Source organism: Achroia grisella, unplaced genomic scaffold, assembly GCF_030625045.1.
Source record: "Achroia grisella isolate CSIRO2021 unplaced genomic scaffold, CSIRO_AGI_Agris_v1 utg903, whole genome shotgun sequence".
Classification (NCBI taxonomy): domain Eukaryota; kingdom Metazoa; phylum Arthropoda; class Insecta; order Lepidoptera; family Pyralidae; genus Achroia; species Achroia grisella.
The window spans coordinates 1,878,410-1,896,952 of record NW_026713061.1 but is presented as its reverse complement, the minus strand read 5'-3'; the positions used below and the strand labels follow the sequence as shown (position 1 = coordinate 1,896,952).

General features: G+C 32.5%; 2 protein-coding genes across 2 annotated transcripts in view; one reads left to right on the top strand and one right to left on the bottom strand.

Annotated features, from left to right (window-relative positions):
• Nucleotides 1-18,543, top strand: part of LOC131853651 (5'-AMP-activated protein kinase subunit gamma-2-like) — a 42,712-nt gene that overhangs the window by 9,032 nt on the left and 15,137 nt on the right. The window lies entirely within an intron of this gene.
• Nucleotides 1,436-18,146, bottom strand: LOC131853652 (probable nuclear hormone receptor HR38). The gene is made up of 4 exons (XM_059204629.1): nucleotides 17,751-18,146; nucleotides 7,059-7,135; nucleotides 4,962-6,390; nucleotides 1,436-4,317 (listed from the first exon to the last, which is right to left on the bottom strand). Exons 1-4 carry the CDS (start codon nucleotides 17,812-17,814, stop codon nucleotides 4,058-4,060), a joined length of 1,830 nt encoding a protein of 609 aa, XP_059060612.1. The 5' UTR covers nucleotides 17,815-18,146; the 3' UTR covers nucleotides 1,436-4,057.

Below are 18,543 nucleotides of genomic sequence, written 5' to 3'. Positions count from 1 at the left end.
TTAGTTTCATCATGTATTTTATTATTTGTATTTTGTGTAATATATGTAGTATATGTAGTAATTGTATATGTATGTATATATATATATAACTTTTATTAATGTTTATTTTATTTATTATTGTATATTTTATTATAATTATAATACAATTAGAACTTTATTTAATTTGTTGAACTTTAAATGTTTTATTTTTCTCAACTTTTGGACATTTCAACATAATAGTGTTAATTGCACAGGTGTTACCTACTCACTACTAGCTATGCCACATTGTTGGGTTGACTGGTAGAGATCTCTCTTAGAGATAAAACCATCTTTGCTCACTTTGTATATATTTAAGTTTAGAACTGTATTTAAAAGTGCAATAAAGAATATATATAATATAACATAATAGTGTATTAGGTAGTAGCACAGATAACATAATATGTAGTAGTGATATAGTGGGGGGAAGGAGACTAAGGAGATTAGTAATGTGGACTGGTGATCCCAATTGTTAGCAATGAACCGTGTCAGATTGACCTCCACGCAGTTCCCCCCGGAAACTGTCATGTCATATTCCTGGCAAATTTGCAGCGATGGGCTAACTGACTTCATCTCATCATCCTTCACTGGTGCCCCGCCAGCGTCTAACGTTCGTGCAGGTGGGTGCACCATTTCATTATCAAACATAAAAAAAATCAGGGTAGGCTGTGTATATAAGTACATAGAGCACAATATAAGTAGTAAACAACTTCTGTGTTAGTACGTATATGAGATTTATGTTTATTATCATGGCTTAGTAGTACTATCCTGACTTAAAATTAAAAGGGAGGATAGGAAAAAAGAAAGGGAGGAGGGATTACAAATCTGGCTGAAGCCTTTGTATATATTTCTATAACAGATTCTCTGGTAAAGGGAATTTAATGTGAAATAAAAAAATAATTTGAGGTAGGGTTGCTCCTTGCTACGTTGTGTACCTACCAACAAAATGTCAAATGTCAGGTGTTGCGTCCAATATCTTTGGCTACCCCATCGGGAATAATATTTGTGATGATATATATATATACTTTATGTAGGTACAATTGGTGTTAGGGTTGTACCTATAACGTGTTTACTTACTTATTCAATTATAAAGCAGACTGTAAATAATCAGATTACATATAACATCAAGTTTAGGTATACCTATATATATAGTAGTAAATACTTTCAACAAGTAATTCTGCTTACTAAATTCTAAACAATATAAAAGGTTGTTAAAGGCGGACAACATAAAAATGAAAGAGTAAAAGTTCAAATGACGCTCTTGCATCAGTATATTCTGACGAAATATTTACAAAGAAAATTATAACAAAAGCACATCCATCTATTCAGAGATAAAAAATGCAATTTATTACAATTACTGTCTAATATAGATAAACATAGATAGATAAACATAACGTAGGATAATGTTCCGCTGGTTCGGTTTTTATCTTATATATCCCACTTTTAAGTAGGTATTTATTTGGTTTGTTGATCGGTTATTCATATTATTTAAAAGTGTCAAGAAATAATTTTATGTGTGTGAGATTTACGTTATTATTAATCAATCAATGAATTTAAAAACTCAAACCACGTTTTTATTTATGCAACATTCATATATAACAATGGAAAATATGTTTACAATTGTTAGTAGGAGATCATTTATTGTTTCTAGGAGAGAAAATGAAAATTTGTAGGCAGAATTTGCTTCTTGTTTCAATTATTAGTAAAAATTTTGTGATAAGTTTCAATCGTAATTGATGGTGTCTATCATATGGATCTTGTTATTTATTTATTTATTTACGAATCCTTAACGGATTGACAAACTAACTTATGAAGTCTCAACACATCACAAATATGTATATGGTAACAATACAAAAAGCACAACCTGAAAATTATGTTATAGTGCAATAGGTACAACAATTAGGATTGCGTCATATGTTTAAAGTAACGAGAAATAATTTTTGATTACAACTTATAAATCTACAAAACTATTATAAAGGAGTTTTTGGCTATCGAGCAAAAAGTCCAGCATTTAGAACTTGATACCAAAATATCATAATATCAAAATATGACCAATTCTGTATAAAATTATAAATTTCACGCATCTTTATAAATACCTTAATACTTATCTACATCCTAAAGAAAAGTTATAACTTTTCTTACTGATAGGAAATTTCAGAAAAAGCAACAATATGTTTCAAATTAGGAATTTTCACACTACATTATAAGTACTTAGATGAATTATCTAAATTGATCGATCGATTACAATCGAGAGTAGACAGTCTTTCCTTATATATATTACTATATAAATAAATTCATATAATTATGATGTACATATATATTGCAATTTTTGCTTTTTAGTTAGTATTCAAGTTTGTATCTAATATATCATAGAAGAAAAGGCCATCCAGCGCTTTACCTAGTACCTACTCAAAGGATTTTATCCATTTTTCTAACCGTCTCTTGTAAAGAATAGTTACATATTATTTTTTCCTACTCCTATAAGACTTCCATTGTCATGCCAATCGATAAATATATTAATGATATCACTTGTAGCCATTTCCATTGTATATTTGAATAATTTAAACACCTACACTGAGACCTACAATGTTAACTAGATTGTTATTATTGGTCCGGTGTGGTGATTACAGCCTAAATATTTTATTAAATCAATAGATGATTTAGTAAGCAACGAAACAAACTGAACACGCAATGTAAGTTTTGAACCATATTGTGATGCAATAAGGTCCATTGGTGTTCAGTTATTTTTGTTACTGACTACACTTATGTAGGTACTTATATTAAAACGCAAAAACATCAAAAATGTTAAAACAGAACTGTAGTTGCAAAATGTAGAGAAATTAATAAAGGGGAGTATCTGTTCATTTATATATACATATTATAACTCACTGTATTTGCTGAGTGAGTTCCGATGTATTGTAATATCACTAAGTTTTTTGTAGCTATAATATATACAATTTTAGGATAGAACATGACTTTATTAAAAAATAGATATTGTTTTAGAAATTGAACAAGTCACTGGGCAGGCACATAACACTTTTATTTCATAATGTTTACAAGTACTTAATATTCCATATACCAACAGATATAAAAGTTATCATTACCAATTGGCATATAAAGTATAGTCAACTTTATTAAAAAATATTAGAAGTGATATGTTTTGTACTCATTACATATATAATATGTATATGAGTATATAAAAAGATACACACACGAGAAAATTTCTACACTACCTATCTAGAAGGTACTCTTTAAGACACAATGGATTTAGGAGTTATATTAGTGTATGCTGAACTTTTTCTCTAGCCGATTTTTTATTATAACAAATTACATTAACGTCCTAGCGTCTAAAATTATTTATAAAATAATTTAAACCTAAAGGTAACTTCCAACAATCATGTGCTCGGTCCGACATGCGTACCTACACCTAGGTACGCGCAGGTACCTGCCTAACTATGGTGCCGTAACAACACGCGGAGATCCGCGTCACAGACACTGTCGCGTTCCGCGCACTTTCACACTTAAGTTTAACAGGACATCAAATGTCTAAATCATTCGTTAAGTAACTTTACTTATAGGTATATAAAGCCCGATGTTTACGAGCCTATTTTTAACATTTCTAAGTCTTGTGACTAGATTTTTCTTATCTAAATAATACGCAAGTAAATAACATAGGAATATTTGTACGACAAGATGCCATTGATCACGAGCGGTAACTCAAATGCAGACTAAGTACACGATACTATAAGATTAAACAAAATCACACCCAAATATGACAAAACTAGATAAGTATTTTTTATGTATAATAAATTAAGCTTAACTTAGTTCTTATGCAATACGATTGTCTTATACGCTTACTTATCTATATCAAACTGATACTTAATACGAACCGATTCCGTGGGAGATCGTAATCTATAAAACTTCCAATTAGTCTATAAAAATATTTTTTCAATCTAAACGCTTAAAAATAACGGAGTCGGTTCTAAAAATAGCAGGAGAATGCATTTTAAAGGCGGGAGTGGTCCTTGGGAAGTGTTGCTGCCTAAAAAGGAAGGCTGGCGCGAAACATATTTTCGATGAGAGGTGGTGCTTGCACTAAGTCTTCGAGTTTCAGGTAGAAAATGCGTTGAAGTCCCTGTACAGATAGGGAGCGCAGTTCAGGTAGGGCGCCAAGTACGCGGCTGAAGTGGGGGGCTCCGCTGGCACTTCCGCTTCCTCCGCCTGGCATATGGGCGCGAAGGCATCCTATTATTTTCATCTGCAGTTGCTCCACACGATGGGGTTCTTTTAGACCGTGTCTCTCTGATAACAAAATATAAAATATATTTTATATGTCGATTCGAATTATATTAATTTATAAACTTTATAAAAAGGATAATTGTGTCTATGTAATTTAATTATAATGAATAGCTGAATCATTTTATATTAAATTTGGTAGTACATGGATGACTAATAATTTTTATTTAGAAACAGACAAAAACATTATTGTACTTTCGATTTTTAACACTTGTTAGGATATTAAAAAAATAACGTTATTTTCATAATCATAAATATAATAGTAAATGTTTTAGTGCAGATATTTAATTCTAATACACTTATGAACACTAATTTAAAATTCTTTTGATGCTCCTAAATTGACAGGTAGAAATTTTGAGTATAATTTAAGAATAAACTATAAATATTGTATATTCATGTCGTTTGCTCTAAAAAAATATTCGTAATACTTTTCTTTTATAATTTTTTTTTCTTGCATATATTTAATAAATAAATGAAGTTAGTATGTTACTTTATTCCTTTAAGGAACGACAGTTGATAATACCGTAATGTAACTTTTACTTCTTTTTTCTATAGACGCCATGTTACAAATTAAGGAGACTGATTTATAATTTCATTTTATTGATTTAGCAAAAACTAATATAAAAAGAAGAATGTTTAGTTATACACACCTGTTATCAAGGTAAGTGCACAAAGACAGGCGAATGTAGAGATGTCTATGTCCATGGAGTGCAAAGTGTTACTGAAATCGAGCACAGCATGCAGCCAGTCTCCAAAGGATCGCTGACAATGTCTCTTGTCAAGTACGAGGCCATTGCAGAAGATAAGTTTGGTATCTTCAGGGCGAGTACGGTAGGCAAGTCGTAAAACAAACAGTTCGAGTCGGGCTGATGCAAATAATTGTTCACGGTCTTCAGGGCATAAATCTCCATATCCAGGAACTTTCTCAGCGAAAACCTTTATCATATCAATTGAGGTTGTTAGTAGAGAATAAAATTGCTGAATCACATCTAAATCTGACATAGGAGGTTCCATTGGATTTGGTTCCTTGTATTGTGAATAATCAAGATTTGCAAAATCAGGTGAAGTATCAACATGTGCTCTAACAAGGGCCGTAATCAAAGATATTGGAGGGCTTGGTGGTGATTCTTGAGGACATTTTGGTTTCGAAGGTAACCTTCCACGTCTTCCTTTTAAAGAATCTGTCCTTACGACTTCTTTAACCATACCAACTGCTAGACATTTCTGAAATCGGCAAAATTGGCATCTGTTCCGTCTTCTTTTATCAACAGGACATGATTTTTCGGCTAAACAAACATATTTAGAGCCTTTTTGTACAGTTCTTTTAAAAAAGCCTTTGCAACCTTCACATGTTCTAACACCATAGTGTTGACAGGCTGCCGTATCGCCACATACGGCACATAGTTGACTTGGTGAAGAAGGAGCGGCGCGTTGCCCTATTCCTTCTGGAGGAGCTCCCCCAGGAGAACTTGAAGCGGAACTAGGCGCTGATGCTTGCATGCAGTGTACTCTTCCACCATGTAGTTTTGGGCTATCATTAGAACTGCTAGATTCTGATCGTTGTACCGGCAACGATGCTCGTCGTTGCCTTGACTGATCTGTAGATATATGAATGTCTACCGAGCTTGGAAAAGGAGGCAGAGAATATGAATCCTGAGCGTGATTAATTCCACCTGTATCAAATGTTGGACTACAAGGTTGGGCTGGTGCGTAATAAGTTGATGGTACATAGGGAATTGACGGTTGGTGATATGGGTATAACAATTGTGTAGATGTATGTCCTTGGTGAGCGTATGAGCTAACATTGTAACAATCTTCATCCATTTTTATGCCAAATTCTGCCATTTCTTGTTTGGGGTAGCGAACTGAGTATGTTTCTTCAAAACTGGGCAGCGTTGGTCCTAAAGTAGGCGAAGAAGGGTCGCTTACAGGCGTCGTTCGCTGTGACTTAACTTCAACAGGAATAGGTGCGTGAAATTCAACGTCTGGAAATGGATCTAAATTTTCTTCTAAAATTTCAGTCGAGTCTTCTTGATATTGCGGCGATAATAAATCAGTGAAGGACGAACCGTAGTTGCTCTGAAATTAAAAAAGACAATCAATATTGGAGGCGTTATAGAAACGGTAGGCGGTAGTAGGTGTCTGGGGCGGCCACGTCCCACCAATGGCGTGCTTAATACATATTTGTCGCACCTTGCGGTCAACGACATTCAGGCATAATTTTTATATGGCTTTAATTTAAAGGGTGTTTTATTTAGATAATAATTCAATAGCCAATTTTTTATTATTATATATGTTTAAATAGGAATGTTAAATAGTTTGTTAAAAAGTAAAAATCTTGGTTTTAATTTCCTATTTTAAATTTATGTCCTTTCCATAGTATTCACACCAAAGGATACATTAAATTGGTAAATATTATCTTTTAAGAGGAATCATTTGTACAAAGTAATCCAGGCTGACCTATTTCTAATTCTAAGTAACTGGCTGCACCTTCTATAATGAAGTTTAGCGTTGACACATAACAGTGAAATTAATATTTAAATATATGTAAGTAAGGCGAAACACTTAAGTCTTTAAGAATGAACGCATTAGGGATAGCAAGTATGTCACAGTGTAATATTGTGACGTCTGCGTTGCAATTCATGCCATAGGCTAATGTTAGTATTTTTGAACGGCAGGTTATTTATTTGAATCATTCGAATTATAAATATGTATATATGTAATAATAATTATATAGTATTACTTACGTGTGTCTGCAGCAGTAGCATGCTGGAAGGGTTAGACGAAAAAGCGCTTGGCGAGCGCGGCTCTATGGCGCTCGGCCCTGCAACAACCAAACATTTCGATTTAAAAATTTACTATTACATTCAAGTTTTATTTATTTTTATACAAAACTATATTTTCACTGATTCAAAAATATTCCGAATAACGTATCGGCAACAAAATTGACAATAACAATGGAGGGGTGGATTGTAAATGTGCTAGGAAACGGTTAGATGTGGAATTGACGGCGCCGTCTTTTGAACTATCACGCTATACTAGCCAATGCCATGCATCTTTTATATTTACCCTCGGCGAACATACTTTGGTTCTTCCTTCACCGAGTACTCGTAACTGATAAATCGATAAAACTATCGCGATTTGTGTCTACTGACCAGCTACCGATCCCTACTCCACTATTACGAGTGAGGAGGAAAAAGAAAGGTCTTCTAATTTATACTGCAGTTTTGCCCACCGAATATTGGCGTTTTGAATACATTGTGTCACGGTGCTTGATTTGCCACGCCCCGAAAATTGAATCCTATGTATTCACCTAGTCTATGTTTAACAATGAAATGTAATATGTGCAGGTCTCCCTTCATTGCATATTAGTTTTTGGACCGAAGGAATTAAGTGTGTATTTGCATGATGATGGCAATACAAAATTTTTGGGGCGAAAAGTCGATGGATCCCTTGGGAGGTTATGAAATCAGTGGCATTTGCAATTTCTATTATGTTAAGAACCATTAATTCCAGTCTTAATAAGCTACAGACAAAACAGTATAAAGCTTTTGTTGTTGGAAAATTATTGAAAAATATGTAGGTATAATATTGTTGTTTGTATAGGTACCCTGGTGGTGTGCATACAACTATTATTATCTATTTTTGATTGATTAGGATATAATAAAGTATTGAAACACACACATTTACCTATAGAAATTTCTTAGTGTTGTATGTGTTTTTGATGAAATCTCTATTTTAATGTATAAATAAAATTGTAGTACACATGACGGTTATGATATGTATCATAAAAGAAATATAACACAACGTAGGTAAAGATTGGAGCGGTAAATAAGAATTTCTGAGAATTACGAGGTTACATTTACTGAAAAATATCTTCATAAAAAAAATCATAGAAAATTGATAAATCGACTGACAACAACGTTTTCATGCCCGAAGTATTGACCTATTAGAAATTTTCCTTCTGTTCTATACAATGAATTAAATAATTAAATACTTCTGTGTACTACTACTGTTAATTAAGTCTCACAATATAATTAGTTGTTTACTATTTACACGAGAGAACCATAAAAATATCTGTTCTTCCTTTTAAGAAATATATGTTTATAAAGTATTATAATATGATGACATTCAACATACACAGATTTTAATACTAATTTCTTGAGTACATAACACTCATTAACTAATATTTGCCAACCTGTCATAATTTAGTATATACCTACATGACTGCTGGGGTTTCTATAGGTCAAGTATCAACACTCTCACTTGTCCATTTTATAGTGTGGTTAGGTTTTTTTCTATTACCTATTTTTATTAGGTAATATTCATTATGAAAAAGGAGGAAAAAGTATTTGGGATTTAAATTGTGTTCATGATGTCTATTAAGTAATGTACTAGAATAACTTAATACATCGTATATTATATTACATTATTCCTTAACTTTATTTACATAACTTAATACAACTAAGAACCTAAAATTAAAAACCTTAAAAAATATAACATATTTATACCTTGAGTAGGTATAAATACGTTACATTATTTTCTAAAATATGTTATACAAATACCGTACACAACTATAGCGAGGAATGTGTTTATTTTAACTAAGTTCTTTAATGTTCATAACATTTGTGTATTTATGTTCACAGCATTACAGAAAATAACTCTACGTGTATAAAAAAATATATAACCTTTTGTTACAATGAGCAGTTGTCTTATAAATTTTACTATTGTTATTTTCTAAAATATATTTAGTAAACAAATCTTTTTATTTTACGTGTCTTTATGCCTTACCTATTTTAGTTAAAAAAACTTAAACAAGAATATTATATTTTAATTTTGAACCGGCGTACTTAGACTAAGTAATGAATTTAGGATTTCTGTGGGTTACGTAAAACATTAATCAAAAAATTTAAGAGAATTTGTTTTATTATATACTAAAACCTTGCCGCGTGTCTGTAACAAAGCAAATTAACTGCTATATTTGTTTGAATTTCAACCATATCTCTCTCGCCATTCTATAAACAAGCTCGTTTTTTTGTCTGGTTCGTAAGGTGGATTTGTAAGACAATAACTATTCAATATCAAGGTAGTCCTCAGGAATAGCAAGTTTAAGACCACAAGTCGTTAGCAAATAAATTTGCAATTTTGTAAGCCAGCGGCACTAATATTCTATTGACGACGGTTACAAAATACGGTCACATAACTATAAAAAAGTAAGATAAATCTTAATTCTACTCGTAGAGTAATTAATATTACAACGTATACTATAATATATAACCACCCACGATTTCCTTCTTAATGTTTTTCTCATTTCTATTGTGAAAATAAAAGTCGATAGTTACCAAATATAAAACGCCAAATCTATAATACGCAAGTGTGTTTACAACTACTGTCGCAAGAGAACGTACAGATACGTTGCCTTTTCATAACTAAACAGCTGACCGAATATTACCGTAATTTTACAGGAAGATAAATTGTAAATAAATATGAGTTTATCTAAGTATTAATTTTCAGAGCAGCGGCTACGTGAGGATTGAGAGTTCGCTCTTGCGAGTGGCTCTACCATTATAAGAAGGGGTATGAACGGAATATTATATAGCACGAAGGAAGGAAATATAGTGGTCCAGAATCTAGTTCAGAAAGATTAACGAAGTTTTAATGACTTCAATGTGAGATTATAGCAATATGAACAGCATCGTAATACCTAACCATTGTTACGTTATAATCACTGTTTATGGATTTACAAATTTTTTGAACTAGTCTTATCTAGTCTGTGACTTTCCCCGGCATCGCATGGATGTAATTATTGAGGGAACTTATTTTTTTTAATATAATAAATTCCTTGTTTCTAGGTGATACGATCACCTAGTTTAGTTTTCTACAGAAGAAATATAAGTTAAAATCGTAAGTACGTATAGTTTATTATATATGAAAAAATATAACTTTCTTTTTTCCTCTATAATATTAGTTGAAATATTTTCTTAGAATATCGATTAAGATATAATCTATATATTGATGTTGTTATGCTAAATGTATAATATTCTACTAACATATTTGAAAATAAAGCTAAAATCTTTTATTATTTATTATTAATTAAAACTTATGTTAATATTACAAGAATTTAATGAATTTTCTAGTTTTATAGATTGGTTAGCTAATACTAACCAAATTTAAAATAAAGTTAATAGAAATTAATGCTGGTCATAAGTGGAGTAATATATCTTACTAATATTATAAACGCGGAAATTTGTGAGTGTGGATGGATGGATATGTGTTGGATACACTTTCACGCAAAAACTACTGAAAGCATTTTAATGAAACTTTACAATAATATACTTTCTAATTCAGCATTACACATATGCTATCAATTTAATGCAGGTAAAACCTACGGGCACAGCTAGTATTGTTGTGGTTGCGACATCTTTTGGAATACCATGAAACTTATTATTTAACCATGAACTTAACTCTTCAAAGCTTTGTAGCTTTGTAAAGTTCTCGTCAACCCTGCACTTAATGTTTATATTGCTGACACGAGTAAGCAGTAGAAACTGGCCCTACTCATATTCAGTACCCCCGGTAGATGGCGCTGAATGCCAGCAAACAAGCTATTGATTGTGCTAAGCAACCACCCCACTAGTCTCCACGGGAACGGCTGTAATTGTGTAGAATCACTACATATGTATTTGTGTATTCACACTGCCATATGTACTTCAGCTATTTGTTTGTCATAATGGCGTGGGAGCTTTCGTACGCCGCGCCGCGGCACCGCCGTGACGTTTATGCGCGTAGCATTTTTGCGTAAGAGTCACACCAATACGTATTACTGAAACTTGAGTATGATTCGATGCGGACATTATTTATTGACGTTGTTTTGATATGTATAATTGCCGCTAAGATGGATATGATTACAGTTGGCTGTCATTGTAATGTAAGCGAAAATGACGATTTTAGATCGTCACTTTTACGTATAGGTGTTGATATTCTATTAACGGTGATCATTAGTTATACACATAAGTTGTATTTTAGAATATGTTTTCTAAATTACAAAAATATTATAATACTTATAGTGAGGAAAATGGAATTCACTTTAGCAAATAGATAATTATTAAATATTTGCAAAAAAAATCCTTTTTTTCAATTGAAATATGCTTAAATAATAAATTATTGTTCAATTAATGTTATTTGGACAGATACGCAACCCGGATTTAAAGGCCGCGTGCTACTATTTCAATACACTATTTTCATCTTTTAACTTTGCTATATAAAAAGCTTTGTAAATTATTTATTATGATAAACCATTAATTAAAATGCATTGAAACATTATTTAAATGCATTTTAATTAATGATTTTAAAATGTTGTTGTCGCTAACACTACTATATATGACTAAACGTGGTTATTATCTTCTCTAAGATAATCTATGAAATAGTAGTAAATTAAGCAAATTAAAACAATAATTTAAAAAATTGCTCACGGAAGTGACAACGATAAAAAATAAGGACTTCGTCATCGACCGATAAAAATTGGCGAACATTGTGATTGGTATACAAACCAGTTTTATTATAAATTTTAATTATGACAAGTTTTAGTTGTTGCGGATCCTAGCAATGACAGAAGATACGGTTTAAATATAGGTCATTGGAAAGTTTTGTCTAATTACAAAATAATTTTACTTAATGTTTTCCATAAAATTACTTACGAAGTTACGCGAGAAGTTGAACATACTCTAGTACGAAGTTGTTGATTGAAGTATTAATTTGAGAGACCACTCATACTCCCAAATCTCTTTTAACCAATTCACAATTTGAAATAATATCTGAAATGTCATTTTGCAATAATCACTGCATTCTTTTCAGGGACTGAAATGGAATCATTATTTATAAATATGGACCATTACAATGTACCATTACAATACTCATAATACGAGTTCTGTTCGTGCAATCCATTCCTGAAGACTAATTGATCGATAGCCGTCTGTTATGTTATTTATTACAGGAGGCATATAATATGAGAATACTCATTCTTAAAGAATACATATATATACCTAACTGACTAATTAATATCATTTTGTCTGAAAAATGTCCGTTTGCATGTATGGCAATTTGAGCGTTTCTTTCTCAATAAAGTAAAATATACCTTTCTAATCATATATCTATTTTGTATGTAATATAGGTTTAATAGTAATAGACAGGTATATATAAAATATTCTGAGTAATTAGTACGAAATTATAGATTCTGACGGACATGAGAGCGAGACTGTCAGCTGTGGTGAAGGCAGCGAAAGCACGTGGGTGGGTAGGTGTCTGTGACGTCATACTGTCTGACGTCACGCCACCGCGATCATTTTGTATGCTACATATTTGTAAACTGCTGCTTTCATCTTATTAAAACAAATTTAATTTAATTTATTATATATTATTTAATTTGTCTAGTTTTATGTCTGCTGTTATAGAATAAACAGATATGTAAACGTAAATTTATTAAGTCGTATTCAAATGTAATAACAGGTATAACCCATACTGTACACGAACCTGAATATGAACTATATATATATATATATATAGTTCGTGTACATTATGTTTATCTGTGCGAATATCTGTAGTCGTAACTCTAGTTATCGCTTTTTATTAAACTCTATATTTATACTTTTCTTGTATATTTTCTTCAAGTAAAAGTAAATTAAGTAAATCGCGATAAGGAAATATTTTTTAAGTTACCTTTCGTTAAGTTCTTCCTGTGACAGATTTAATATGAAACAATATAGTTATATTATAAAGCATATAGTAGAAGCAGAAATAATAAATTTCCGGTCGAGAAGGACGACAAAGTCAAGTTGGCACTTCTGAACTGATTCCAGTCAAGTTGCTTATAAAGAAACTAGACCGTCAATTGCTATTTCGGTAGAGATATTTTTTTCTCTATTTTTTAAACATTATTTTATATATAAGCAATAGTTATTCGCCTTGTAGCTTATATTCCAAAATTATTTATTTATTGCAAGTAAACAGGTACATATTGATATTTTTTTCCATTTCTTAGATTGATTGCGCTAATTATATCTCCGTTGCATAAATATTCACAAAAAAATTATAACTTTTTTACATTATATATAATAATATTACTACAGATTCAATTTACATGAGAGTAGTGCACTGACTAGACGACATCTCAAAATTTTGTTTCAATAAGTTTAGGCTCTAAAAGATTTAAAAGAAGTTGCCCAGGCTCTTATTTATATATATACTTCATTAAAACCATACATTGTTAAAGACGTAGATACTTATATAGCTATTCCTAAACCTTCGAAATTCCAGACTTCGATGACGTAACACTGTGTGTATATCACGTTCTACGCCCCTTTACGTGCAAAACGGACGGTAAGTTAGGAAGTTGGTGGTCGATTAGGCAAGGGCGTCCTTGAGCCGTAACGCCGGTCGATATATGACGTAATGGAGGCATGACGTCACAGGCGTCGCTCGATGCAGGGCCGAGACCGAACCATGCCGCCTCGCGCCCCTTTCCACCCCACACTAGCCGTTTTCCAACCACTCTATATTTTTAGATGGTGTGACGTAATTACGCTTCAGAACAGCGAACGACTACAAAATGAATGGCTAAAAATATTCTGCAGATTCACTATACACAATTACCTACGTACTTAAATGGGAGTACTGATTGATAATTAGGAGCTTTTATCAATAAAGATATTTATCTTACTCGTAAATTAGGTCGTCACTTTTACTGTCTTCAGTAATATTTTAGTTTCCTTGCAATTGGATTTTACGATAGTAATTGTAAAAATGATTTTTTTCTTTCTACATTATAAAGTTACCGAAAAGTAAAAGGTTTTTTTCTGGTGCCTTGTGGTGGTGGTGCGTGTTCGTACGTCTGTCAGAGTCTGTGATACTTCTTCAGACACTAATAATTCTGTTAGGATAATTTTATATTAATTTATTAGGTAGATAAATTATTAGAAATGTAAAAAAAGGAAAATATTCTTTTTAAGAGCGTTGAAAATGGATGCTTAATAATTTCAATATCGATCTATTAAACTGAGATATTCTTGTATTTCTGCACCTTGTATCTACCTACTTATTTGACCTGAACCTTCGATGTAAGAATCGACTTTCATTTTCATTGTTTTATTTTTTATAGTATTGCGAGTTTTGAGATTATAGTTTCAGTTATACGTTATACCAAATATTTATTAAAAGACCAACGAAACATCTATTATAATGCAAAAATAAAACAACAGTTTTCCAACATAACGTATAGAGAGTGAGAGCCGTCAGTTTTACTGCGGGTAGGTAGCGGGATGGGACCCCTTTGGTGCAGAGGACAGTCCACCCATGGGTGGCGTCAGTTAGAGTGACGCACGTGGGGCTGTAACTCCGCGGTGACGTCACGCCAGCTGTACGATAACGTTGTATTGTATCATTCTCTATCTGTCAATAGCATTCACGCTATAAATGAATTATGCCATTAGGTACCTATCGCTCCAGGTAAGTAACTATATCATGCTATATCTAGTTCAAGTCACAAGATCATTCGTTAGTTGAATCCAAACGTATTTTGTTATTCAAATATCAATTTGCATTTTTAGTCTATAAAATTTTAATACTTAATTTAAACTCAAAATATATTCATATATTATTTTAATAGGACCACTTTTGTCTTCTATTAGGCAAATCATAGGTATTCGTGAGTCTGTATACGTTCACAACTCACAAGATAATAATAAGTATCAATAAAAAGTGAAAGTTTGTTTTACCGAACTTGATGTTTCTCGGGTCGTCCGGCATGTAGTGTGCGATGTACATTATTGTATATGTGTGGTGTACAGTGTGCAGGGTCAGCGGTTGCCTATATGTCTAATGTGTATCGACTGATGATTATTAAGATGAGCCGTGTTACAATATTATGCGTCGGCAATTTGCAGAGGCTCGCATCTCGATGGCCGGCAGGTGCAACGTCTGCCGGTTGCGACAGTGAATTGAGCAAGTAGCAGGCAGTTTGGCTGAGGCCATCGGCTTCGGAGACCGGAGGCTATCGCGACATAAACATCCCACATTATAGTCACAACTGTTACCTAACTCGTTCTGGGTGAAACAAATCCGAAGACAATTCACCGTGTTCAGTTGATTGGTAGGTAATAAAAATAAAATAATGGCGCGAATGAGGTGGCGCTATTTATGTACATCTAACTCTTATGACATCGCTATGGGTATAATTTATGCGGTCTACACGATTCTTCTTCGACCAGTCCTCTTAAGTGTTGAAATTTATTGCACCATTACCCGTTTGTATTATATCTATACTTGACTCTAATTATACAGAGCTTTAGTTAATTCATATATTTAAAAACATTAAACTACAGTATATATTTGAGTTTATCATAGTTAGAGTACATCGTTAGATATATATATATATACTAATAAGATTATGTTGATTTCACTTGTTGTGGCGTAAGTGGTATTACATTGGTCTTTATATTTATATATTATATTAAATATTTATTTTAAGAAATAAATATTTTATAAACTAAGCGATACAAACTCTATTTAAAATTATGTATTATAAATTATATAGTACATTTACATAATTAGGATTTCAATTTAATAATAAATGCCAGGGTAGGTAGAGACTTTACATATATGAAAATAATTTAAATTTGATAATTGTAATTGTCAAAACTTGTATATGTACATGCAGATGGAATATCTTACCTATATATTCCATGACACCGGTAGTATTAAATAATAATTGTAGATATATAAAAAATTAACATTTTAGGTATCTCCGATAGCTAAAACCCATCTCGATCACGTCGGCGGTAAAAACGCATCATAATAAGTCCATTCCTTTACGGAGTACAATGCCACGTATAGATTCGTTAAACTACTAATCCCTCTTTTTGAGTTGAGCAATATTGAGCACCAATAAAAATAATCTATTTTGTTTGTAGAAGTGACGGCGCGGTCGTATATTTTGTAATTGGAAAGTTAATTTTGAAATAAAAAATTAAGAATATACAGATTGTTAACGGTTTTTAATATTTTTATTGCTGAATTATGTATTAAAATATAATACATACATATATATGTGAAAAAAGTAACAAATATGAAATTTTTGATTAGTTATTACGTATTGTTTATAGTTAATTCAATTTTTATGGGAAGTGTGTTAAAAAGGAAAGTAAATTAAATATTTATTCTCATTTATTATAAGACATCGTCTTCTTTTTTCTATTAATAAAAATAAACTCGATAGTTGGAGCTGACTCAAATTGATCCATTGTGAAAAAAAATATCATTAATAGAAAGAAAATTAACAATTACTACCTTATCTATAGAACTATCTATACATTTATTACTTAGGTAATTTATATATATATATATAAAATACCTATAGTTAGAACTTTGAACACAAGGATTCTTTTTTTAAAGTTTTGGCTTATCGAATGCTATCATAATTTTCCACCTTTTTCTAAATGTTCAAATACAATTTCTATTTATCACACTAGAACAATATATCTAAATGATTACATATAGTAAATAAAATTATTATTATCATTACTATATGATAATCTAAATGGCATATTATAAAATTCCTTATGATTGGAATCCCGGATGGAGTAGTCAGGAGCAACTTTCGATGTCGTTTTACATATGCATACAATTTAATTGTCGGCATATTATTTAATTTAGTTTGTTGAGAATGTTTTTATTAAAACAACCATTCAGGCGCAAAAAAATCTGTTGTTCGCCAGATTTGAAGAAATGAATTCAATATAAATGTATACCGCTACATTAAAAATAACTTTTATGAAAAATACATTAATCACGTGACTTGAAATTTGTAAAAAAAATATTTCTCTAGTCATATACATGTTAGGAATAGACAACAAATGTTAAGTATCATAATAAACTATACCGAGATAGACACGAGTTTAATAAACTCTATTTAAAACGTGATCGACCGAGAAAAAATCTATGACCAAACCATCAAAAAGTAACTGCGCTACGTAGGGTAAAACTTAAATAAAATATAGACATGAATGTCTTTATATCCATATTAAGAAATACTTGGTTGGTTATTGTTATGTTTGTACGTGTAGGAGTAAATTATATAAAAAAAAAATGCAGTTAAAAGTTATTTAATATCGTAACTTATATCAAAGTTACGATATTAAATATAACCTAACTGCTCTGGGTTTTAAATAAATTATGATAATAAATGTTACGAAACTATTCTAAAATATATTATGACTTCGTTATTTTATTTTCAAGGAATAAGTACTTCTTTTTATTGATGTAAGTATAACAAGGAACAACATATTGTAAAAGGACAGAAAGGAAAGTCAACTTATAAATAAAACAACAGAATAAGAAAAAATATTGTAGGTAATAAAAAAAAAATAAACAAAAAGGGGAGTACGTACGTGTGTGTTGGAATTGTCTAAAGGCGCAGTGTTGGCTGGAGGGCGTCAGCAACGCACCTCGCATTCTAGCCGATAGCCATTGTCACGACAGTTCCACACAAAGTCTACAACACCCAGAGGTTCTACACAACGAAAGCGAAAATAAACACAGAAGTATTGGATCGCGTATCGTCGTGCGGGCGCTGACCTGGCGCAGGCTTTTCAGGGTCCAGCGAAGTTTCGCGCGACTCCAGGGTCAGGCCGAAGCACGCGCCGGACAGTCCCAGCTCGCTCAGCAGGATCCTCATGCGGCCGAGCACATTCCACTCACTGCACGCGCACTCACTCACTCAATCTGTCGGCAAAGTCGAAGTGGTTCGCGAGAAGGTGCACGGAGGTACGCGCTTGTGAACGGGCGGTGCGTTACTGAGGCCGCCGCCGCTGAGGCTGGTGGCTATATCGCGCTGTCTGACGTCACGGATGTGACGTCACGGTGGCGACGTCATTAACGGTACCTCCCACGGCCCGCCCGCGGCCGCCTCGCCGCTGCCGCCCGCCCGAGCCTGCGCTAACGGCATCGCTAGTACGGAGCGGAGCTTTCGTATGCCTGTATAGCCGCCGCCGCCGAAGCCGTGCGCCGCCCGCGCCCTCGTCACGAGCCGCCTCAACGGTCTCATTGCATCGCCGTTTTCTGCAACGGTTTCTCACCCAATTCTGAAACTATGGGAGTTTATTTAGTGACAATCACGCCAGAAAAATATGTAATTGTTACGAGTTACGCTGTACATTTATATATATATTTGTATATTTGTAG